At 36.7% G+C, this 25,519-nt stretch overlaps 3 protein-coding genes across 6 annotated transcripts; all 3 read right to left on the reverse strand.

The window, feature by feature from the left end:
- Nucleotides 1–785: 785 nt before the first annotated feature.
- Nucleotides 786–2,077, reverse strand: LOC131432657 (uncharacterized). The gene is made up of 3 exons (XM_058599101.1): nt 1,878–2,077; nt 1,697–1,814; nt 786–1,596 (listed from the first exon to the last, which is right to left on the reverse strand). The coding sequence occupies exons 1-3, from the start codon at nt 1,971–1,973 to the stop codon at nt 968–970; spliced, it is 843 nt and encodes a 280-aa protein (XP_058455084.1). The 5' UTR covers nt 1,974–2,077; the 3' UTR covers nt 786–967.
- Nucleotides 2,078–2,743: 666 nt separating this feature from the next.
- LOC131435460 (uncharacterized) lies at nt 2,744–10,628 on the reverse strand. Of its 4 annotated transcripts, none has more exons than XM_058603378.1 (3): nt 10,230–10,628; nt 8,887–9,261; nt 2,744–3,552 (listed from the first exon to the last, which is right to left on the reverse strand). In XM_058603378.1, the coding sequence occupies exons 2-3, from the start codon at nt 9,098–9,100 to the stop codon at nt 3,089–3,091; spliced, it is 678 nt and encodes a 225-aa protein (XP_058459361.1). In that variant the 5' UTR covers nt 9,101–9,261; nt 10,230–10,628; the 3' UTR covers nt 2,744–3,088. The 4 variants fall into 4 exon arrangements, with proteins under 4 accessions (XP_058459361.1, XP_058459367.1, XP_058459352.1 ...); XM_058603384.1 differs by having other exon boundaries at nt 10,169–10,628; XM_058603369.1 differs by lacking the exon at nt 10,230–10,628 and adding an exon at nt 9,920–10,117.
- A 9,387-nt stretch (nt 10,629–20,015) lies between these two features.
- Nucleotides 20,016–22,987, reverse strand: LOC131435475 (TBC1 domain family member 5-like). Its single transcript, XM_058603404.1, has 8 exons — nt 22,809–22,987; nt 22,605–22,723; nt 21,969–22,499; nt 21,857–21,907; nt 21,394–21,797; nt 21,228–21,334; nt 20,829–21,170; nt 20,016–20,774 (listed from the first exon to the last, which is right to left on the reverse strand). Exons 2-8 carry the CDS (start codon nt 22,685–22,687, stop codon nt 20,217–20,219), a joined length of 2,076 nt encoding a protein of 691 aa, XP_058459387.1. The 5' UTR covers nt 22,688–22,723; nt 22,809–22,987; the 3' UTR covers nt 20,016–20,216.
- Nucleotides 22,988–25,519: the final 2,532 nt, after the last annotated feature.

Here is a 25,519-nt window from a genome sequence, read left to right on the forward strand (position 1 = left end):
GTTTGTAAACAGTACCGCTGAACTGTCAAGGATGAATACTTGTTCATTTGTGTCGTCACGATAAAAAACCTAATATAGATAGGATCATTGACATACTTGAACTTCTACTGGAAGTTCTTCCTTGGGATTGCCGAGAATATTGCAAAAAAATCACAACTTTTCACCATTCCGACAATGTTTTCTCTTTGAATTACGCTCGTCTTTTGATTAAATTAAATTTTCCAGTAATTGCAGCTGGGGAATTTCTGTGGAAGACAAGAAAATTTTGTTCTAGTTCCGAAAGGAAGTTGAGCGTTTTGCAATATTGTGACGAATTGTCGAGTAAACGGTAGCCTGAATATTCCTTTTTGATTTGCTTTCAATAATATACTTGATATAACGAATGGTGGATAAACATTTAAGATTTAAGACATCTAGTTTTTAATTTCACTAGCCATCATTCAATTTCCTTCGGTTTTTGGCTTTCAAACGCAAAACTCAAAACAATTCAGCACCTTTATGGATCATAAAGGCCAAGAAAACGATGATGTTAGCAAATTATCACATAGACCAAAATAGAAATCGAGTATCAATTGCGGAAATAATTACATGCAATAATTCCTCAAACAACCTTTCAGAATGGGTAAAACTTTTGCATTCGTAAAACTTTTGCATGAAAAGTAAACCTTCAGCTTCTTTGATACTAAACTATATTGATGCAAAATGAGGTTATGTAATCAATTTTCGTAATCAAAATCAAGTGTGGAAACCAGTTTAACTTCAAATAATTATTATTTATTGTCGATGTTTTCTGAAAAATAGTCTCGAATTTGTTACGCGGAAATCATGTTTTAAATTTATTTTCTGATAACTGGAATCGAACGGATCGTTCTTTTGAACAGCTGAATTTCGGTTCTTGTCCAACCTATTTTTAGATGTTCCCTTTTGTTTTCTAATCACTTCTTCGTTCCTTATGCAATATTCATTTCTAATACATGATAATAGTAAGATCAGACTTATCGACATCGATCGTCGTCGGTGGTGGTTCTTTATTGATCGCATACTGCCTCCATAGCAAAAGGCCAATGTTTGCTCCATGGAACAGCAGTGGCAGAAATAGTATCCAATAACTGGCTCCAAGTGAGGCCAATCCTGTCGAACTATAAGGCGCTTCCGGAGTTAGTGTATCGGTGATACTGATGTTTTCACTTAGCTGTGATCCGAACAGAATGCCCCAGATAATCATGCTCATAAGCGATGCACCAATTACAATACCATTCCAGATGTACAGTCCGAACACACTGAAAACAGGCTCTATTGGGTTGAATAGTACATTGATGATGGAGAAGCTGGAGGCTGCTCCAGCGAAGGCAGTAGCTGTTCCTAGAAAAATGACTGTTGTCAACCACATGCCGGCATTGATGAAGTCACTTTTCGATGTCACCTTCGAATCACTGGCTATATTCCGTGAACTGGTTGAGCTTTCTGCTCTAGAGCTACTCAATGGACATTCCGGAGGTTTCCGACCATTCAGCATATCCAATAATTCGGACTCACGAAGCTGTTCTTTTTTCTGACAGCTGTAGACGCAAACATTTTCCTCGTACAGGCAGATAACTAGTTAAAATAATATTATTCATATTTTTTGCAGTGAAGTCATAAATTTTTTCGTGCTATGACTGATAATCAGATGTGATACTGCTAATCGATAACTAACCTGTAAGATCGTAGTAGGCTGGACTGAGCAAAATCTTTCTCGTGACCGATCCTCCAAAGAGTCCGTAATGTATATCACTATTTCTGGATGCTTGTGATTGATATGCTTCGGAGACCACCTGTTGTGCGTAATTTTTGAAGTGCCAGTCACAAAATTTATTATACAATTCCATTCATTTTACCCAGTAAGGTGTACAAAGCGATACAATGAGTGCTGCCAAGGAGAGACAGGATAATACGAAAGTGGCAAACAGAATATTCCACTTGGTTTTAGCCATTACTGTCGTCGGTATCAACAGCTACGAAGCTAGGTTGAAGCTGTAAATATCTCATCAAGAAGGCCACACTAGTACTGCAAGTGATGAATCAATAGGACTGACTCTTCTCATACCTGAGATAAGGACTTACGTTTGATACGAGAGGGTTGTATTGATATCAGTTGTGAAAGTAATTGGTTATCATTCTGATAAGAATATCCATATTGTCGAATAAGTGTTCACACGCAATCCCTCGCGATAGATATATTCAGTCTCAATCGATTCTCTAGATTTTAGTGAAGGCTTTGCAATTGAACGCATACCATTCGAACCGTTTCGTCGAGATCGCAAAATGTTTGAGAGTGTAAAGATGGCCACAATTATCTTGAAGATGGCTGAACCAATTTTTACAAACATATGTCGTTTTTCATTGATTCCACTCGCTCGGTGCCAGTATTTTGCCCTGACAGCGGATCAATGAAACGGTTTTGTAAAGTTTGGTTTGCACGCTTGCAGCTAGGAAAAGAAAACGGGTGCAAAATGGTTGCCTCGAAAGTGCATTTTTTCCGTGCGGTGCAATTCAATGAAACACAGTGCACCTGTTTTGATTGCCCGACTGCATGAAAAGTGTACGAATCGAGCAAAACTCTCCACGGATGTTCTCATTGAAAAACGACAATAGATTCAAATGAGAATTAATGATTGTTTTTTTAGATTCATCCGGATCTGACTGCCGGCTCCAGACGGTTTTATCTCAAAGCAAAATAAGTAGGGTTTTTGATGGTAAATGGCAAAATTTATTCATCGAACAAATTTTTACGTTCACATTTCAAATTTCAGTTTGAAGTTCCTAGGTCTATTCCTTAAATACCTAATCTAAAAAAATGATATTCTTTAGTTCCAACGTATGGCTAACTTGAGTTATTTCCACAATGAGTTCATATTATTTTTCAATAAATCTTATAATATTTGGCATACCGTAATGGGTAAGACGATGATAGCCTTTCACGCAGCCCTAACCTAATCTAGCGTTAAAATAAGTAACTGGAGTATGTAATGTTGCAGTAAAACGATATCTATCTGGACAACTTCAGCTGAAGTGCTGATTTTTCCGACGACCTCAGCTTTCCTTAGCTTCAATAAAGCATTATAGCTCCCTGATTTTTTTCATCTGTCAGCGGTTCGAGCACTCGGTTGCGTTCCCGTCTTTCCATTTTTACGGCTACCGTGAGCAGGATTATGTTTATAATAACTACTAGAATTCCGGCCACCACGAAGTAGAAACTCGTACCAAGTGACGCCAAACCTTGACTGCTCCAGTTGTTTTTTCGATCATCTTCAAGTAACACGTTGTGGGTTAGGTATTGGTAGAACTGTATCAACCAACAAACAAACGATAGCAGCTGAGATAATCCCGACAGAAAATTGCTGACGAATAGAATTAGCATCGTTCCCGTTTTCTTCGATGCAGAAGATGACTTCAAGACAGATGCCACAGCTCCTACTGCTCCACTCAATGCACCTAATCCGGTACCGATGGTTGTTCCGAACCATAACCAGTAGCTCATCACGTCGGGTTCATCTCGGAGTACATCTAAAACTGAATCAGAATAATATGATTAGTATAACAGAAACCTCTTCTAAATCCACCTTTCTCATGCCATTCAAACAGTCTCATTACAACTTTTTTTTTCATTAGGATACTTTCTGACACGAATTTTGGCAGATTTTGGACACAAATTCATTCAGATTGATTCGGTTAGTTCATAAAAGCATTAAAACATGCCCAGGATTGTTAAAATTGGTTAAAACAATTGGACAAAGGAATAATGAGGCGTTTTGTCGGTTACGTCACTTATACCATTATATCTCTGAAACCAAAAATGACAGCCATGTGATCTCCGAGTTTGAGTAGCGATCGATTCATATGTAAACAGCACTTCATTTTCATTGCAATGCATAACTTAAGCGATTTGTTTTAAGATTTCATTTGCAAATTTAGAAAGATGCAAGATTAGATTATTTTTCGCTAAACTTTGATGTGTTTTTGCTTTGGATGTGATGTGTTTTGCTATTGAATCGATCTACATGTGTTAAACAGTTCATTTTCTAGTGGAAATAAGTACAGCACAAATGTATGTGCAGAACACTTGATTCGGTCAACGCGATTTCAATTGAAATCTATATGGTAAACAATGTGACATTCATATGAAATTCTAGAATTAACGATATATCTTATCGTTTTGATGTGCATTTCAGATAAATGTAGCATGATTTCCACTAAATATCAACAGTTTTTACATTAATCTTATGAGTTAAGTGTGTATTTTCATGAATTTCACGTGTTCTACAAGTAGTGATAGCTCAAATGCTTTGAAGACGATGCTAGCGTGCAAATTCCTGTAAACTCATCTTTTTGTCCAATAAGTAACGTTCGTCGTGTTTGTGATTCTATTTTTCTACGTCCTTCATCTGTAAATATGAAGTGATACTGTTAATACAAGGTTTGGATAATAAGAAGAGTAACGGCCCTGATAACGTCTCTGTCAGTGTGCTAAAACATAATTCATTTGCATTCGCTAAAATACTCTCTCAGTGCTTTAACGTAATTATTCAGACCGGTTACTACCCTGATTGCCTCATGGTGGCTAAAGTCATTTCTGTGTTCAAATCGGGTGACCGTTGTGATTGTAATAATTACCGTCCTATATCTACATTGTCCGTATTCAACAAAATAATTGAAAAACTTCTAGTCACTAGACTTATCGAATTCCTAAGTACGCATAATATCCTCTTTAAATTCCAATATGGCTTCAGACAAGGTTCTAGCACCCAAACCGCTATAATTGAATTAGTTGACGAAATTATAAGCGAGATCGATAGTAAAAATATAGTTGGTGCATTATTTTTAGACCTTAAAAAAGCTTTTGACACATTAGATCATAGTATACTTTTGGACAAACTCGATTGCTATGGGATCAGGGGCATTGCTAATTCAATTATCCGTAGTTACTTGACTAATAGAAAACAATTTGTATCCATCGAAAGTGACAGCAGCAACCTTGCTCCAATGAACATTGGTGTTCCACAAGGAAGTAATATTGGACCACTATTGTTTCTTTTATATATTAATGATATAGGTAATTTACATCTTAAAGGAACTCCACGACTATTCGCCGATGACACAGCTCTGTTCTATCCTGACAGTGACATCAATGCTATTATTAACTCAATGGAAAGTGATTTAAGAACTCTTGATCAATATTTCAATGCGAACTTATTATCATTAAATGCCACAAAGACTAAGTATATGATTTTCCGTTCCATAAGGAAAATTATACCAACGCATAATCATCCCCAGCTCGGATGGACTCAAAACTATTGCAATTTATTCGTCAAGTCAATTCATGGCCATACGAATCGGTTTGGGTTATGCTGGTTCCTGAATACCGGGTCTGGAAGTACCTTAAATTACCGTAAACTCTAAAGTGGAACTTACTTCGACATATCATGGAATGTTTAATCGATTGTCCCACTTTTAGATTCAAATTCGATACGATTTGCAGTTTCGACATTACAGAGTAAAGTGTGATTAAAATCTCAAATTGTCGCTTAAAACGACGGTGATTAAAATAATGTCATGAAAACTGAAAAACCGAAGAATATTCATGCAAACAACACATGCGGATTGATAAAAAAAAGGTATCATCTCACTGCTAGGTGGATTAATCAAGTTTTTTAGTGTAGATTTCGAATAGACGTATTTAGCGCAAAATCGTATTCGGAGTTGGCAGCATATAGACTTTATCCAAAGACATCATATCAACAAGATATCCAGCTCTCACATTTCCCGAACAAATCACTGGCAACATCCTTCTTTGCGAGCATGGTGCTCTCAGGCTCAGTACTCATCGATTCTTGTACATAAAAGTAGGGGAGAGAAATGTCAAATTCGTGCGCGCCAAAATAGCAGCATTGCGCACCCATGCCGCGCGATGGCGTTGCTGAACTGAAGATTAATTTCGTTCCAAGCTGACAGCGTCTGCTTTATCACAAAAAGCCACTTAGATCACTTTATTTTTCCAAAATATCTCTAGACTATATATCGAAAAGGACTAGACATTTTTACCATTTTTTCGCAATTGATTAGAGTAGAAAAATGACAAATTCTGCATAAAAATGTGTTCTCAAAATAAGTATAATTTTTGAGTGAAGATACTGAAAAAATACAAATCGAATTTTACAGTTAAAAATCGATCTTAAAAATTTTAAGGGAACCTTCCATATCTTGTAAGATAGGCATTTTTAAAGGGAAAAAGGTTTTTCTAACAAAATCTTTTTCTTATTCAGCACTGATACTTTCTGCAAATATCGGGGAACTAGCAACAAATTGAGATTTATTGAAACCTTAGATGAATCTGACTTTCAGTTTAGTTTAATTTTTAATAAAAATACACTGGATAAAAAACTCAGTTTGGATAAGAAATAGTTTTTGTTTGAAAAACTTTTCCTTGATTGTGCCCATCCTGCAATGTATGTTCGATTGGTGGGGAACTTAATCACCTATTACACAACAAAACAAACAAACAAACAGACAAAATTTTATCAAAATAATGGTAATAATAGTAAGTCGATTATAAATTTCTAAAATCAATTTTTATTAGTGTAGTATAAGGACTTTTTTCAGTATTTCTCTTGAAAAAAAAGGCGGGTGGGTAATTTCAGAGACATAACTGGATGTCGTGAATACGAAAACAACTGACATGTTCCTTAACACTTCCGAATATCAATTAGTTGATCAATTGTATGAATTATGCAAGCATTCCCCTTTTCCACATTTTTCGCAAAAACAAAGAAGGCTTCACTTGATCTCGATTACTGTGAATTTCACACAGCGAAAAGTGCACAAATCAAATCAAACAGTTCTAGATTTGCACTAAACTGAGGATATTTTCCTTCGATTTGCGAGCAAGAAATCCTAATAGTTCTTTAGAAAACTTTTAGAGCCATTAGAACGGCAGATTTTTTTGTAATGCTCTCCACCGTTGCTTTCTCACCAATGCAAATGACTGGCAGCTGTGACGTAATCGCTCTTGTCGGAAGAGAAAATAGCTTTGCAAACGGCACAAAATACATCTGCTCGCATTGGCGATAGAATCCAAACTGATTCAATTTTGGTTAGGAGCTTTCTTTTACGTGATTTCGTTTGTAGCTTTTTCACTAATGGGCGGTCCTAACGGCTATGAAAATAGCCGCATACAGAATTTTAATGTCGATTATTTCATTTCGGATTTGCATAATTCATTAAAGGAAACTATTAATATGCTGTAGGGATTCGTCTCTAGCATTCAGAAGGACCAAATTGAGGAACTCACTACGATATTCACCACTTTTCGGAACATTTTTCTCGAACGATTTGTTGTACAGCAGCAGATATTTTGTTGTCTTCCTCAGAACGCGTTCTGATTGGCTGGTGTTGACTTGGGTCAAATGAGACAGGTTTTTCAATAGTGTACTATTGAAATACTTCAATGCTGTTGCTATACACGTTTAAGTTGAAAAATTTCGATTCTATTGGTAGTTAGATTATATAAATCCTTTCACAGATCACTGAGCTATGAGCTTTATAAATACGAGCAAGGCAAACGCGGCTTATGAATTATCCTCTTTGATACTCGTTTATAACAAACATTTCAGAAAAGTTTAATTTTGAACTTTTTGAGATTATGTCACACAACTGAAAATTTTATCATAAAATTGTGATCATATTTCCGATGGCATGTAGCAGAAATTATGTTGATTCGTTAGATACAACAAGAGATATTCACGATCAAAAACTTATCACTCTCTCAGAGGGTAAATTTTGAAAAGGCACCCCATAGTAAAGTAAGTCGTATTCACGACAAAACGACTGATTCTGCGAAAATAACTAGTGCAACACTTCTTTTGTAGGATTTGTCGTTTTCGACAATAGCTCATTGACACAATTTACACGATATTTTTCTATGTCAGATATAGATTTCATATAATCAGTTAGAGAGCGAAATTTGCTATTTCTGTCCGATGCATTGGATCAAAGGGTATACACACTTAAAACTTAATTTTGATTTCGGCAAAAAAAATGCTGAAAACGAACGGCAAAACGATAGTCTACTGAAATTTCGTCTAAGATAGCTTTTTCCAAAATTCTCGGTATATTATTTCCGATTTCTCGGCAATTCAAAATGTTATACTGATATTCGGTTTACCAGCAATTGGTCGTTTTGCCGAAATCAACAAATTAATTATATCAACTTACCGAAGTCTCGGTAAACAACTCTTAGACAACCGAAACTCGGTGATTCATCAAAGTAGTAATTTTTCTTCAGTGCAAAACTGAGTGATGTAAATAGGAACATAATGTTGAAATAAATAAATCTAGATAACGAGTTTTAGTTGGAATTTTTATTTTATATTTAAAATTTTATTTTAATTATTTGCTTAAAATCCCGGCATTAGCTCACACGCTTGAACACTGATAATTTCGGTAATTTGTTTTCAGAAGCGACGAAGATCTCGAAACCGAAAATTTCGGCAAAAGCAAATTTTCTATCAAATAAAAATACCGAGAATATCAGTTGTTTTAATGTTTGCCGAGCACTCGGCTGTTCAAGTTTTGCCCAGATTGCCGAGTGTGTAAGATGGTAAGATTGGTGCATTCGTTTCGAATCTTCGCGTTCGTGATGTCAGGTCTTAGAGCCGAACCGAATATTGCAAATGTAATCCGTTGATTATAGCTCTAGTAATTTCTAAAATAATGTGCTGACTTGACTAATAATAGATGACAATTGATATAGTCACCCAACGTATTTCATTTTCTACTTGTACGCGTTTCTTCACTGTCGGAATCTGGCCAACGGCTGAACTATTAAATAATCATTAGTGCATAACATACCATTGATCTCGTGTACCCGCCAACCGTACGCGACATTCAAATGCTTCTGCCCACCGAACAGCCCAAAATGAATTCGTCCTTGCGATTCGGTAGAGTTGCGTTTGGCATTGGACTGCACCCAGTTGTCGGTGGTGAGAGCCGCCACCAGCAAACCCACGATCAGACAACTGCCGAAGAAAGTGGCGAACACGATTCCTCTCGTTTTCAAGCTCATCTTAGCGATGGTTTTTGAAGGGGGTTGGGGGTGTATGTTTCTCTCCAAGGAGGGTGATTATTTATTTTTATGTGATCCTCGTGCGATCTATTTCCAATCCAGATTGCTTTTTGTGACGTCTGCGGGCGTCGTTACCGCTTTGAGCATTATTTCGCTGGTCGCTGTAAAGAAATAAGTGCAGGGGTTTGATCTTTAGTTAAATCAATCATTACGAAATATTTTAAATAGTTCAATAACAATGAAAACATTTATTTTCATGATTAGTTGGCAGCCAAACAAATGTGGCTTAAACGCTCACGCCATCACAGACTACCCACTCGTTGCACTTATAGGAATTCAAGCATTAGTAGACCCATCGAACTGCTTTTGAAAATTGATTCGTGCTAATTAATTTTAACATGTTGCCTTTTCCATACAACAGCTGCTATGTATCGCCGGCTTTGAACTGAATTTAATTTTACTATAATCGTTTTTTCGTGACCATTCGTATAGGAACGCATTCGATGTAATATATCGTGCTAGTCTGTGATTGGCTAGCTGATTGCCACCTAAATTTGAGCGAGGCTCAAACCTGCTAACCGGTAAAAATACTACACGTTTTAGGTTTTAATAAATTTTCAACGTATTGTTTCGAATTCTGATGTTGCTAACAGTCATCACGGTAGTGAATTACTAGCCATTGGAGTGAACGAAACACGTTTCGAGGTCCTGTTCCTCGTCATTTTTTGGCCCGCCGTCTTCAATCAGCGAAATGAAAGAAATAGCAATAAACTTCAAAGTTTTACTGTCTGGAATTTAGGTTAGCTGCGGACAACTTACACAGAAGACTTCTCCGACTGATTAGGCGACAAACTTTATCCCTTCTACATGTAAACTATTTAAAAAATATATTTTAGCTCCACAACAGGTCACACTAATGTTCGTCAATGGAATCTACAGCCCTTGCTTACGTGAACGATCTCGTTAATTCCGAAATGTCATAGACATACGGTACCAAAACAGGCAACAATGACATAGTTCAGAAAGCGAAGATACCACTACAAACTACGGATCAAGAACTTTTCTCACTTGTATGTGTCGCAAAAATGTCACCCTCACTTATGCGCACTCCTTCGACATGATATCGTACCTATCCACCATCCGATGATCGCAACTACTATGCGAGTTGTTTGCGAGTATCCACGATCGATTCGCACCAAAACCACGGAATTCACACAGTCAATCAACTTTTTGTTTATTTATTTGATTCAATATCCTCCTACCACCGCACCTCAGCTTCTCGACCGACCCGAACCGAGTAATGCGGTATAATTGTTCAATTTTGAGCACCTCTGGAGTATGCTAAGGGATCGCGGAATTTCACTTTCCAACGAACGACGTCGAAAGATCAACACACTCGAATGATGCGGTAGCACCTGGTGTGCATGGTCCGAAAGATGGATACCACCACCGATGCAGTTTCAACCTTTTCACGGCACGCAGAGGTCTAACGTATGGAAACCTGCACCGAAAAGAGAGCGCTGGAAGAGTACTGTGTAACCTTTTGTGTAAATCATAGTTTTTACCCTATGCACATCAACCGAATGGGTCTCAATTCTCTTTTCCTTTTCTCTCCTTCGTGAGCTCAAATTTACTCAAATATTTGTCGATGGTTACGAGATTTACGACAAGTTCAATGAAAAGTATTGTCATCGATAGGATTTTCGAAAGGATTATATATTTTGATATACACAGCAACTATTTAGTATACAGTTGTAAAATATATTACTACTAGGTGGCATAACAGTTCCATATAAAACTGTTATGCATTGATGAGTCGAAGATGAAACGTAAAGTAAATCAAATTGTAGTAGCTTGACACTTTGACGAAAACTTATGGTAAACATCAGAAATAGTCTATTTTCGGCTACTTGAATTTGTATGTACCGTTGCTCGCTAGTTTCTTACGGCTTTCTGTAAATACAAATTTTATTGATAAGGTAAATCAAGAAGTCACCAAGTACATACTAAAATCAGGGTTTTTTTTTGTAGGAGAACGCGGGAGCAGTGCCTCCCCTCAGGTGATACTCGGAAATATCACCGTGACTTATTTTGGGTATTTTTAAGCTGATCTTACTTATCAAATGAGTTTGGTCATGAATGAATCACTAATTTCTTCACTCGTTATTGTGAAAATGAATAAAATAATCGCGGAAGAATAATTGTATTATTTTATAAGATCCGAAAAACCTTTTCAATCGATCTTTATGAACATAACCAAAATCAATACTGAGCCATCCCTTAAATGATACAGTTGAATTTACAGAACTATTTGGTAGTTGTTGGACAGTTCAGCAATATCTATATTACCGAACGCTCAGTATTCAATTAATTTGCCGAACTGATTACCGAAAGGTCAGCTGTTGAGAATTGGGTAAAAAAAACTTTATTGTTACTTAAGATGTTATGAATAACTCAATTTGAGAAATAAACTGAACGGCACACATTTTTCTTTCATTCAACTGTGAAGTATTTTAACTTTTTAATTTTTGTTTAGTATATACCCATTTTCTGGAGTTAATCCATGGATGGCGGTAACTTGCATTTGTAGTCCGATAGCCTACACACTTAGAAGATTTCGCAGAATTCGCTGATTTTTTACCGAGTTTTCAACTGTTGAACGTTCGTTAATCGCTGAACTGTTAAACAACTACTGTAAACCAAATGGACCTAACAGATTGTAATTATTTTGTGTTTGTCCTTTTTTGGTTAAAATTCTGGATTTTTGGATTTCAAAAAAAGAACACAAATTTTATACTTACGATCAGGTATTTCGGATTCGGATTTTTTTTCACAGAAATGAATGAAAAAAATTCCAACCTATAGTGTGGCTATAGTTTTTTTTAATTAAAAAGTGTCAAATGTCCCGCTTGACCGGAACTATGAGCGTCTTCCGAAACACTGTTGTGATACGAAATTATTTCCTGCCTATAGCAAAACAAAAAGCTTTGAGTGGCTCTAATGTTTTAAAAAACTTTAGCACCTGTACCTCAATCCGTTCGATGAACCCTTCAAGATTTTTTTCGACAATCATTTTGCACAGAAGTTTGGTTATTGGAAGATAATTCTCCCATACGGACAGTATGATCACAGACTAACAGACATGACTCTATGAGTAAATTATTATAAAAATAAATTTTCGTCATGCACTAGTTCCACCTATATTGAACTGCGCGAACTATTTACTATCGGTACACCCCTAGTGTTACGTAAAAGTTTTCCTACTAGTTGGCTCCCCCTCGTTTGTCGACACCCGCGATCAGCTGCTTGCAGGGATGCCGGATTTCATCAGCTCAATGATAATATTTTAATTTTTCAGCGATGTTGGGAAGTAACCATTTATTTTTCTCAACGTTGTTCATCTAGAATTGAACTTGATCAATGGTTCAATAATATTTTTGAAACGAGATGGTGGAAATCGGTTCAGCCATCTCTGAGAAAATTGAGCGGAGAAAAATATCTCCAAGGAGCCCCCTAAATACTTTTATAGATCTCGTCGAGCTGAGTCGAATGGTATAACACTATAGGTCTCCGAGGCTCCGTTCGAAAGACGGTTTCTTCAGCAGAATGGATTTAGAATTCCATTCTACAGACTCGTATATAAAGACTGTACTCGAAAAAACTGCATATGAAAAAATGATTACCAAAAATCGGATATTTTGGAAATAAACACTTATTTATCTTAGTTGCGTGGATTTCGAAAACAACAAGGATTTGCAGAAATATTGTAATTACAGTAATTGAGTTAAAAAGGATTTTGCTTCAATACTGTATAAAATAACGGACACGAATGTACAGTTTTGGGATTTTATACCTCATGTCGATCCTAAATACATATAAACAGTAGGGTAACAGAGGTATTTTGGCCCACTTTATAAACATATCCACCAAAACCCTTTAAAAATCCCTTCCGCAATAGGTAATTTAATGTGATTAGCTTCAAATTGATGCAAAATGAGTTACTTAACATCGATAAAATCCGATGAAATCGATAAAGTTTGTTAGGTGGGCCAAAATATATGAAGTGGCCAGAATACCTCTGTTACCCTATATGAAACACAAATAAAAAGAACAACCTGCCTCCACCTGGAAACGAACAGCGCCCAAGTAGTAAACAAAAAGTAAGCGTTTCGCTTACTGGCCCTTATTCTGCGCGTCGAGTGAGGTGACTCGACAAATCTCACCTCGCCACACAGAGGGAATGCTATACTGTAATGTGCTTCCAAAATATCTTTGTTACCGGATGTAACCTTGAAAAAAAACTTTAGTGTATAAATTATGAATTGTGATTAACCTCATTGATCCAACCACACTGAAATTTACATAGATTTATTGAATAACGATACAGACCGTTTTAGCGACGACACGACCTGCCACTCGTCCATCGAAACTGTATCGCAAATTTAAGTTCCCCTCAGTAACTGGTAATGTCAAAACGAAATCACCTGAAAAATTATTGAAACTGGCAACATAAGTCGATGAATTATTGATTTTAAATAACAATTAACGAAACCTTGGTTACCGCTTATTGAAGACTTGAGGAATGTAAACAAAACTAACTGCCTCGAGTGGAAAATCTTTATTTCGCGGCAAGTTGCAAGTTCTGCAGCATCATTAGACGTCAGGGCAGTGGATCGATTAATTCAGCTGGGGCTCGAACATATGAAAAATTTCTTGCAAGACCAGCGCAACCAGGTTGCTGTATGTGACTTTTGTATGGAGTACCTCTGTTCCTAAACTTTTTATCAGTACAATCATCGAAATTCAGTATCGAAATATGAACGATCAAACTGAGTCGATCCGGTATATTCGTACTATTCTACGAGATGCATGAAATACGAGCGCAGCAAATCAAAGATACTTAAATATTTGAGCTTTATTTTTTAATCCATTCCAGAATCGCACTTCGTATACAGGTACGAATACACATATAAACCGAATTCATATTTGCTCTGTCTAACGATTTTTGAAAGTAAATCCACAAACGAATTTCCAGACATGACAGTCACGATCTTTTTTTGGCGCACATCTACGGTCCTCCGTGAAACTGGCACCAGTGGTGATAAATTGGTTGCACTACTGAGTTCCCATCATACATTCCTAATGCAAATGTCAAACCGTGAGAACCCTTTCGATTCGGTAGCTCATTTGTACAGGGTGATTTTTTAAGAGCTTGAGAACTTTTTTAAACAATAAAACGCATAAAATTTGCAAAATCTCATCGGTTCTTTATTTTAAACGTTAGATTGGTACATGACATTTACTTTTTGAAGATAATTTCATTTAAATGTTGACCGCGGCTGCGTCTTAGGTGGTCCATTCGGAAAATCCGCATTTTATCGACAAATTTTGTTCAGCGATGAGGCTCATTTCTGGTTGAATGGCTACGTAAATAAGCAAAATTGCCGCATTTGGAGTGAAGAGCAACCAGAAGCCGTTCAAGAATTGCCCATGCATCCCGAAAAATGCACTGTTTGGTGTGGTTTGTACGCTGGTGGAATCATTGGACCGTATTTTTTCAAAGATGCTGTTGGACGCAACGTTACAGTGAATGGCGATCGCTATCGTTCGATGCTAACAAACTTTTTGTTGCCAAAAATGGAAGAACTGAACTTGGTTGACATGTGGTTTCAACAAGATGGCGCTACATGCCACACAGCTCGCGATTCTATGGCCATTTTGAGGGAAAACTTCGGAGAACAATTCATCTCAAGAAATGGACCGGTAAGTTGGCCACCAAGATCATGCGATTTGACGCCTTTAGACTATTTTTTGTGGGGCTACGTCAAGTCTAAAGTCTACAGAAATAAGCCAGTAACTATTCCAGCTTTGGAAGACAACATTTCCGAAGAAATTCGGGCTATTCCGGCCGAAATGCTCGAAAAAGTTGCCCAAAATTGGACTTTCCGAATGGACCACCTAAGACGCAGCCGCGGTCAACATTTAAATGAAATTATCTTCAAAAAGTAAATGTCATGTACCAATCTAACGTTTAAAATAAAGAACCGATGAGATTTTGCAAATTTTATGCGTTTTATTGTTTAAAAAAGTTCTCAAGCTCTTAAAAAATCACCCTTTATATATTGAGATTTTATGGCACACTTTGGTTGAAATGATAACAATGCAATTAATCTCGCGCTCCACCAAGCGGTGAGTGCAGTCATTTCAGAAGGTACCGGGAACGAACCACATTTTTTAAAAATATTTATATGCACGTACATGTCTTTGTTATTTATCTTTGGTAAAACTATTTCAATTGTTCCACAAATTTTTGTATATTTGCACTTCTGAGTTTGTTCCAAATCGTTCAACCCTCGTTACTGTTCAGCGTACATGTTGTAATACAATACGATGTCTTATTTTAGACATTCGAGAAACTCCTCTAAAATTATAGGTTCTTAAGTGCACATTGTAAACCACCCAGAAAAACAAGTTTCCTTCAAATAATTTAATAATTTATTCTCAAGCTGAAAATTGTCAAATGTCATTTCGGATACATTCAAACAATAAATTTCTTCGTTTGTTTCGTACAGACTGGCACGAAATTCCTAGTTTGATGATCATATATTTAGCTATAGTGATGTTTCGGAAACTCGATTGGATATTCCTGAAAAGAATGACCAGCATCATGAATGAGTTTGATAACACTACATTACAGGTAGAGCTACTGGATAGCAATCAGCGATGCCAGATAGTAGTAGTGTCATTTCCGTAGATTGGCATTTTTCTCGGAAGCTCTCACAGTGAAGTTTTTTTTTGCTCTCCAGACAAAACTAGTTTCCGTAGTTCTACGTTGATAAATTGTAATTTCCGTAGATTTCCGTAGAAAAAATCCAATTTCCGTTGATTTTGTCTACGGATCCGTAGATCCGTAGAAAATGTTCGTATCCGTAGATCTACGGAGATTTCCGTAGATCTGACATCGCTGATAGCAATGATGATGATCAGAGATGCCGGATATTTTCATTGAAAATCTGTATTGATTCGTATAAAATATCTGTATTTATCTGTATTCGCTAATAAAATGAAATTTCTACAATACAATTATGTTAAAAGGTGTTACTCCAATAGATTATGGTTATAGAGTGGTAGATTAAATTTCATATCTTATATTATATTCATCGACGAAATTTTATAGTTTTTTCCTATCAACAACAATTGAATTATGGTGCCATATACTTGCCTAATTTGAAAATGTTCACTTCATAAGTTGAGATGGATTTCCAAAACCCAATATGCAACGTCGAGTCAGATAATACAACTGTCAGTCTGGCAATAATGTTTCATGATGCCAAGACTTGTCTAACTTTTAAGTTCAATTTAGTTACAAATTTTAATATAAATGGATTTCAGTGTTCTTCATTAAATATCTGCACAAAAAATATATATTTTAAAAAGTGATTTGTACGTTGATTCCTAAACGTTTATCTCGTCATTGCAATCAAATACTAATAGATAGCTCAAATACTAATAGATAGTTTAATTTTTTCCTTAATACTTTTGGTGAAATCTGTATAAATCTGTATTAAATTTAAGAAATCTGTAAGAAATTTGTACTCTGTATTAAATCTGTATGCGCATGTAAAAATCTGTATAATACAGATAAATCTGTATAAATGGCATCTCTGATGATGATATAAGATGACGCATGTCTGTCATGTCAGATTTGGATATTGGGCACCCAGTTCGGTTGGTGCAAATCCCAAAAGTTAAACTTGTAGATTGTGACAGTTTCTGAATCAGTCACCAGTTGCGTTGAACGTCCCCAGAGGGACGAGTCCCCGGCCGATGGCTCGCGGCACCTTGTACAGCTACGTACATTCTCGATTTCTTTAAAATAATCTTTTGTTTTTATTAATTTGGCACTAATGGCACACAATTTAAAATAATATAACTGTTTCGAAACTTTCTCAAATGGTTTGTTTATTTATTATGGTAACAAGTTTGTAGCAACTTAAACAGTGTTGCTCAAGAAAATTATTTTTATCATTATCAAGGGGTCGCAATATTTTTGGTAACTGGCGGTAAATCGCTCACGAACACTTTTTATTCAGATTTTCCTTCGGAGTGCCTGGTCGTGTCGTCGGTTTTAGTGTACAAACACACAAATTAAGATTTATTGAAATTTATTTTTATATTTGAATACAAATAAAAAAATAAGTTTTCATTCTATTGACAATATACATCCTTTTCCGAACAAAATTCTCCACCGTTACAACAAAAATTTTGAAATCTGTATTTTATTTAAAAGTTCACTCTTTTTACTACCCCTACCGATATCGACGCCAGAATCGATTTTAAAATGATCACATAGCTTTTCTGTATGAGAATTATATTAATTATTATATTAAACATGATTATAAACAAGAGCAGTTAAAGGTCGGCAAAGGTAATTAATAGAAAAGAAACGCTCAATAGCAACAAAGATAATAATATTTATTTTTTAATAACTGCAAATGAAACAAATATTCGTTACAAAATGTCCAGAACGTAGTTTGATTTAATCAGCAGTAGGATATACTCGAAGACAAACGATTCCGAGTGAGTGCACATTTTAAGAACACTCAAATTAAAAAAAACAATTTTGGCATTTTTATTCATAGAAAAACTATTAAATCCAATTCCGTACATCATTCTACATTTTTTACGGCAGAAATTTTGGAAATTTTAAAATTTTCGTTTAATATTTCTGCTGTCACTTGCCTTACACGTATCGACTCTAAAACTCGCCCCACAGTGGCTTTTGTCACCATGATTCGACTGCAAGAATACGGTGAGACTTCAACGAAGTTCCTCCATGGTGACTTTTGTCACTACATTCGACTGTCAGACCCACATTATCAGATCCGAATGGATTCCGAATCAATTCCGAATCGGCGAGAAATTTTCATTCGGAATTTCATGTGGAAATCATAATGAATTCCGAATCAATTCCAACTCCAGTGCAACAACCGATTCCGAATGAACCGGTTCGCCTACAACCGGTTGATTCGGAAATCATTCGGAATTGAGTGAGAAGATGCGGACTGAATTGTCAATTCGTCTTCTTCTTCTTCTTCTTCTTTCCTGATTTTGCACGTTTTCGTGCTGATTTTCAGTTTATTTTTAAACGAAAACATATTACTGAATATACAAATTTAAAACTTCATGTTTTTCGGATATACAGAACTAGTAAATAATCAGTTCTTCTTAGAATCCCAATATAAACTATTGAAATTCGCTGGAAATTAACAAAACGGCCTACCTTAGTCAGCATCATCCATTCCTCTAGCTGGAGTGTAGTGAAATGGCTTAAGTCGCTTAAATTTCACACTAACACATTCATAAAATGAGCGAATATTCAATGACATTTATAATGTCACTGTCAATCAGGTTGATCGAGCTGCCAACTCAGGCGAAAATTCTAGCACTGAACCGATCGGGCACTGAAAAATCATGCAGTCGAGTAAGAATTCATTACGCATTCCGTCATTTCGATAGTGTGGGGAATTGCGTGACTCGGCTTATCTCACCTCACTCGGCTCGCAGAATAAGTAGTGATGGGCAATACGGCTCATTTCAATGAGCGGCTCTGAACCGAACTCTCTTTCGTAAGAGCCGGTTCAATTGAACGGCTCATTGGCTCTTTTTCAATAAACGTCAATGTGGAGAAGCGGTTCGAGGGAGTGAGTGTGAGAGCCACGGAAATGCATGAGCGGTATGGGCGATCTGAAATTGTGTTTCACAACTAGAGGTGTCCGTGTGCGAAGAAGCGGGATATTGAAATAAATAAATTGAAATTCCATTTGGAAAAAAAATCTAATTTTCTTCTCCTTGTTCGACAGAATTCTTTGAAAATTCACTGCTGAATAAATGTTCCTATTCATTTTTGACAGCTTCATTAGAAAACATCATCGTTTAACCAACAACGCAATCAAATTTGGCGTACACAGGCACACAGATTTTCCAAGTTGAAATATAGATTTTAAAATGGCAACTCTGCTTGAGAGCCGCGGTTCAATTTTGAAGAGCCGTGGTTCGTTCGCTCATTGCTACGAATCGGTTCAAATGAACGGCTCGTGAGCGCTCGCCCATCACTAAGAATAAGGGCCAGTGAGTAATCCGTCGAACCTTCGATTTTCTTTTGCCGTTTTCCTTGGAATAATTTGCACATATTCTAAATTTACTAAAAATGACGACTGGGGGCGTTGTAAAATTTGGTGACTAGCGTCTCGATGACAAGTACCTCGCCAAATCACGGGTAAACTGGTACATGTTTCGATATTTCGGCAAATCGAATTGCTGTCTTCGGCATATTTGTTATTTACTGACGAGTCCTCGGATTATGATGCCAAACTTCGGTAGAAAGATGTGCCTTACCGAACTATCAGTAACTTTAGCTTTTTAACGAATGAATCATATCAATTACTAGACAATCAGTAAAATTTCATATTGTTGTTCTATTACAGCATTTTATTATGCCGTGCTCGAAAATCGGTTTAAGTGTGCACGTGTTTAGACGTGGTTTTTGAAAGAAATCGATTTACAACATGAGGTCAAACTCAGAATCAGAACAAATTTGGAAAAGTCTTGGGCTTCATGCTTTAAAGGTAATGAAGGCGTCTTATCGGACCGATGAACACTAAAAGAAATGAGCAAGTATCAGGACAGGACACCTTCCTAAGCCTAAACGATAATACCCGTTAAAATTGAAAATTAAAGAAAATAGACAAACATCGATTTAGAATGCATTATAAATAGTCAATGAAATTATATTTTCGCTAACATACACTTCCGTAGTAGAATCCATTGTTGATGACAGCTGTTGGTTTTCTGCACTGATTCAAGTAAACTGGACACATACCGATCAAATGTAGACGTGTTTAAACTGTGTATATAAATTATTGTTTCGCTGAACGATTTTATTCTAACTTTATAATATCAATTATACACTACCGTTCCAGGCATAATTGTCTCATATTATTTGAGAATCTGTACCGCATGCAACAGTTATGAGTAGAACAGCAGTACAATAGTGTTAACAAGAATACTTGTACAGGCCATTCGCAACTTGAAACAACGTATTTATATTTATAAATCATTCAGAATTCCTACGGCTGGTTTGAAGAGGATCCGCATTTGGCATCTCTTTATCGTCTAATCGTCGGGTACGATCGGCAAAGTCCTGTTGGAACACGTGCATTTCTACTTCCTTACGATTAGCTAGCTTCTTCGTTGCGATTCCACTGTACAGATCTTCGGGAATTTCATACTGTGAAATTGCAGCAGCGCTGTTTCGACGGCAATCCAGATCGTAATTGTAGGAACGTTGCAGATTGAGACTCGTCGGAGGAGTTTGCATGCGCTGCCCTTGGTGAGATTTCGTTACAGTAGAGAAACGTTTAGAATGAGATTGTTCTTCGTTTGCTTCCGTGGCGGCATCGATTGGTGCCGGTGCTCGAAATACGGTGTCATGGCGCGGTTTCAGCAGTGAGCAAATTTCTTCGATACCATCTAACGACTGCTGGAGTTCACCTGTTGGATTGGAAGGACGCGCGTGACGCCGCAGTACGTTGAGGTACTGCAACAGCTTCGATCGACTAATTGACATTATATTGTATGCTTCTTGCAGCTCAATTTTCAATAGTTCGGGATCCTTAAAGGGAAGAGTGTGATGAAGTCGGAAATTGAACAATTTTCAAATACCTACATCTTCAAAATATCCATCCGAGACATTAGAAGTTTGAATGGTTTCGTTTTGATGAGACGCCGCGGCTGCTTGCTTCGCGGCTTTTACTGCACTTTCCCTAAGCTCAATGGCGCTTGAGCCTCGCATTGATACGGAATTTCTCGACAGGGATGTTGTTCGGGACGGATCATTTTCTCGATCCTTGGTAATACCTGCCTTATTGTGACGTTTTTGTACGTTTGGTAACGAAGAGTATTTAAGGTACTCCATCTCGATGTTTTTCGAACGCATCACAGGTTGTTGTGGTTTCTTCGGTGGAGGCGATGAGACATATATCATTGCACCCGCCGGTCGTTCGTAGATCTACAAACGTATGAAAAAGATTTAGAACGATTTTTCCCAAAAAATTGCCGAAAATACCTTGGGAGATTTCATGTGTAAAGCGTGACGAATAATCAGTGATACATCCTCGTTAGCTGGATACCGCATCAAGTACGTTAGGCAGGTTGTGTAATCACTATATATTACTAGAATAAATGTTGTTATTAGAAAACAAACCTAACAGATAAGTTCAAAACCATCTCACATCTATCTCTTATTCGTATAAGCATTGCAACAACGATAAAATTAATCAGACTTAGCTCTTCGCCTTCACCATAAATCGCATCCCAAAGGAGAAGCAGATCTTGAAGGGCAAATTCCCTCCCAAAAAGTAACCGCAGCCAACGAACACCGAATATAGCTAATGGAATGTCTAATTTCAACAGATGATTATGCAAGTGGAGATCCTCTTTGATGAGAATTTTGTCTTTGATGTAATTCAACTGTTCGACCACTTCTATCTCGGGTTTATTCCTACGGACGGATCCCTTCTCTGGACTCGCTGCAGAAACAGGTGTCGTCATTGGAAAATATCCGGTAGCTGTTGGAACTAGGTCAGTTATTCGATAGAACGATGCAATTCGTTGCATGATTTTAGAGAAGATAGCACTATAAAATAATAAAATTTAGTACCTAATATAATAGTAATAACAATATTGTAAACTTACAAAGAATCTTCTTCCAAATTTTGAATATTAAGGATTTCCACTAGATTGGGACTGTCCGAAATTAGAAGAATGTTATTATTTCACTGTTAACTTTTGCTATTTTGAAACTTACTCTATCTCTGGTTTCAACTCCAGAATATGCGCCAGGGCTTGTTGATCGCTGTGAATTACAAAAATCAATGGCGCGAGAATTTCGTGCATACCCTGCCGATAGCACATCGCCGGGTGCTTTCTCGCATAACAGAACAATATATTAGTCATCATTTCCTGCACGGGACTCTTGCGGAAAAAATCCACACCAGGAAAAGTTCTAACGACATCCTGCCTTATAACGGAACATAATTCCTGATCACAGAAATGCTGATTCCACAGGCTCTGCTTCGATTGGGAAAGCGGATCGTCAGTGCCATTAGAGTTATGATGAGGGTTTAGCATATGTCGGTTTTTTAGTTCTCTGTACTCTATCCGGCTGGTTTGCCGCTGTTTGATCCAGTCCTTTGAAGGCGACTGAAGAACTCCTAGGAATACTGCCCAACAGATGCTTCGGAATGGAGAGGCCCGCAAATCACCACGTACAGCGGCATGTCGAAGATCGTACAGTGTTTCATCGTTTGATATAGTGGCAATGTTGAGCCATTCTAGTCTGCAAGTATATGCATTTATTTAGGATTAAACTGTCAGTCCAGAACTTGACTGGAAAGTTGTTTTTTTTTGACGATTTATCAATCGTTTGCAGTAGGACACTTACTCATATTTATCAACACTGGATGCTCCCCGACTGGACAAAGAGGGTTTTCCGCTAAATGACTGCGTTTCGGTAAGATCGACCATTATTCTACACAAAATTTAACACAAATCAAGAAAGCACTACATAAGGCGATGCAGTCCACAAGAAAATAGACTCTCGTTAATTTTCGTCGTCCAGGACGCTGAATAATCACAGATATATTACATTGACAAACGTTATCACCATTCTTATCAGTATGTTCCGATTTTCGATGAGCATACTACGAGTGCAAATTTGTTGAGTGCAACCAAGACGCACGAAATTCCCGACGCACAAAGTAACTGATTATTTTCGTTTTCGGTGCAGGCTTGAAAACAAACGGCGGATGAACAAAACAGAATGAATGCTGTCACTTCAACAGCTGATTGTCAAACCTGGAATACACGCTCTGTTTAGATTAAAGAATTTGAAGAGAATTAATTGTTTCGCATATTTGAGCAGCCCCTGTGAATCTTACCTTGTTAAGTTACCCAAATAAAAATATAAACAATAAATACGTCTACATTTTACGGAGATATCGTTTTTTTTTCGACCTATCCTACACGCAGAAAAATCTGCAAACAAAACGATTACTTGCCCATCAAACTAAAAATATGATATAACCAAACCGAGATATCGCAGACTCACACAAAATACAAAAACAGAAAGGCCAAATTCCAACAAAAGGAATGGAATGCCAAGACTGATTTTTTGTATTGTAGAGTAGATGGGGGTAATGTTGTGAACGGTTTTTTAAAGAGCTCATGTGCCGATGTTTATCAACAGATTTCGACAAAGGAATATACGTTGAATAGGAAAATACATCAACTACGATTTGACGTGTTTGAATATTTTTTAGATAATAGTTACTTTTACTTTTTATGGCTCTTTTAAATTGGGGGGGGGGGGGGGGGGGATTGTTGTGAATGATGCTCTGATTGTAATAATTATACCAAAATGTATCCGTAATAGTCACAAACGTTATTCTTGAAAAAAAAATACAAAAACACAAAAACTATAATGTAGGTTTATGCAGGTTTATGGTTATAGCACAGACTAACAGACATGACAGTATGAGTTAATTCTTATAAAAATAATTTTTCGTGATGTACTAGTTCCACATATATTGTACTGCGCGAACTATTTACTATCGGTACACCCCTTGTGTTATGTAAAAGTTTTTTTTACTAGTTGGTTTCCCCACGTTTGTCAACACCGATCAGCGATCAGCATTTATTTGACTCAACGTTGTTCATCTAGACTATTTTGTATTGTGTTGGTAGTTTTCAACCGAAATGAAGTGGCAGCAGACCAGAAGCAAGTAAATAATGTAACAAAACGGATTCGATTTTGTATTGCGTTGGAGAATGAGAATTAGGCACAATTATGTATATAATTTGGCAATATGTATTAAGTTTGTATCCTGCATGAAATTCGCATGAAATCAATACATTACAGGTAATTCTGCATGAATGGCAACTCTGTTGGTAAATGAAAAAAATAAACACAGTCTAGATGACAGACAGGATGTTTTTGATAGGGTAACGTGGCGCCATCATGACATATTCGAGTACTGTCCCAACTAAAGAAATATTTGAAATGACCGTTAAAATGATTGAAGAATCTGATTTGAGTGTCCTGTCTGTTAGTCTGTGGTTATATGGAAATACGAAAACTTAAAAAAATGCGAGTATGTGATAAACTCCAACAGAATGTTAATTATTTTAACGGTGACTCCTACATATACGTTTGATTGCAGTCTTGCTGGCTGATTTTGGTTAAAACGAATATTTTCAATAGTTTACAATATTGCCCTCAAGCACTTTTGTCATTTGACCATCGGAATCTCAATTTCGATCCTAAATATCAACCAAAAAGCATCGTATTAGTATTCAGTGGGAATATTCACCTGAAAAAACAATCACCTGATACTATTTATGTCATACTCGAGTTTTAACACCAACGCAATAACTATGAAGAATAATACACCACTACATTCGCATTTACCTACATGATTTGATAGACTGTGTAAGCATCCTTTCCCATGGCATTTTACCACTTTCAATTTTAGCACGGTTAGTTTTTTGGAACATAATCGTACTAAAACATAACTGTACTATAATAACTGAAAGAATCGAATTTCCTACACCCAATTTTGGTACGGTTTTATATTCACAACTTTTTGCACGGATCATCAAGTGTAGACATTATAGGTAACCTCACAAAACTATAATTAATACATATTACTGTTGATTCGTATAAAAAAGTAAAAGTCGTATAAGAAAAACAGTGTTATTTTCAATAACCGTGCAAACTTTTTTTTCGAAACTACACAACCGGAAAATTTTACTTATAGCAAAAACCGGACACGGATTTTGCAGAGCAAAAATTGTTTATAAGCGTCAAAAGCCAGACTAAAAAAAATGGAATGCAAACAACTTAGCTGGTTCTTCCCAAACAAATGTATTTATTCGGGTTTTGCATGCAAAGTATTTTACCGAACTTTGACCGATTAGGTACCAAACCTTATACACATTTTCAAAAACCCAACTAAATCCTTTTATATAGAAATTTGGCTCCGAAGACGTTAAAAAGTGTCATTCTACGGCCGCTGAACCAACTGTCAACATTTACTTGAAGATGAATTTCTAACAATGCAGTGCTTGCTTATAATTAATCATACCAGTAAATGGAAAAGAATATTCAAAATATTATGAAGCATTATATTGCAATTACTTTTCGCCGTGCTATATATCGGAATTCAATGCTATATTTTGAAGTAACGAAACTTCGATGATTGGAAAGCAATGAAGCTGAATTGATACATTAAATCGATGCTTTAGTGTTGATAAAAATGAGATTAGTTATTTAAGTTTACCAATATTTATTGGCTGTAG

The sequence above is a fragment of the Malaya genurostris genome, chromosome 1 (genome assembly GCF_030247185.1).
Source record: "Malaya genurostris strain Urasoe2022 chromosome 1, Malgen_1.1, whole genome shotgun sequence".
Taxonomy (NCBI): Eukaryota; Metazoa; Arthropoda; class Insecta; order Diptera; family Culicidae; genus Malaya; species Malaya genurostris.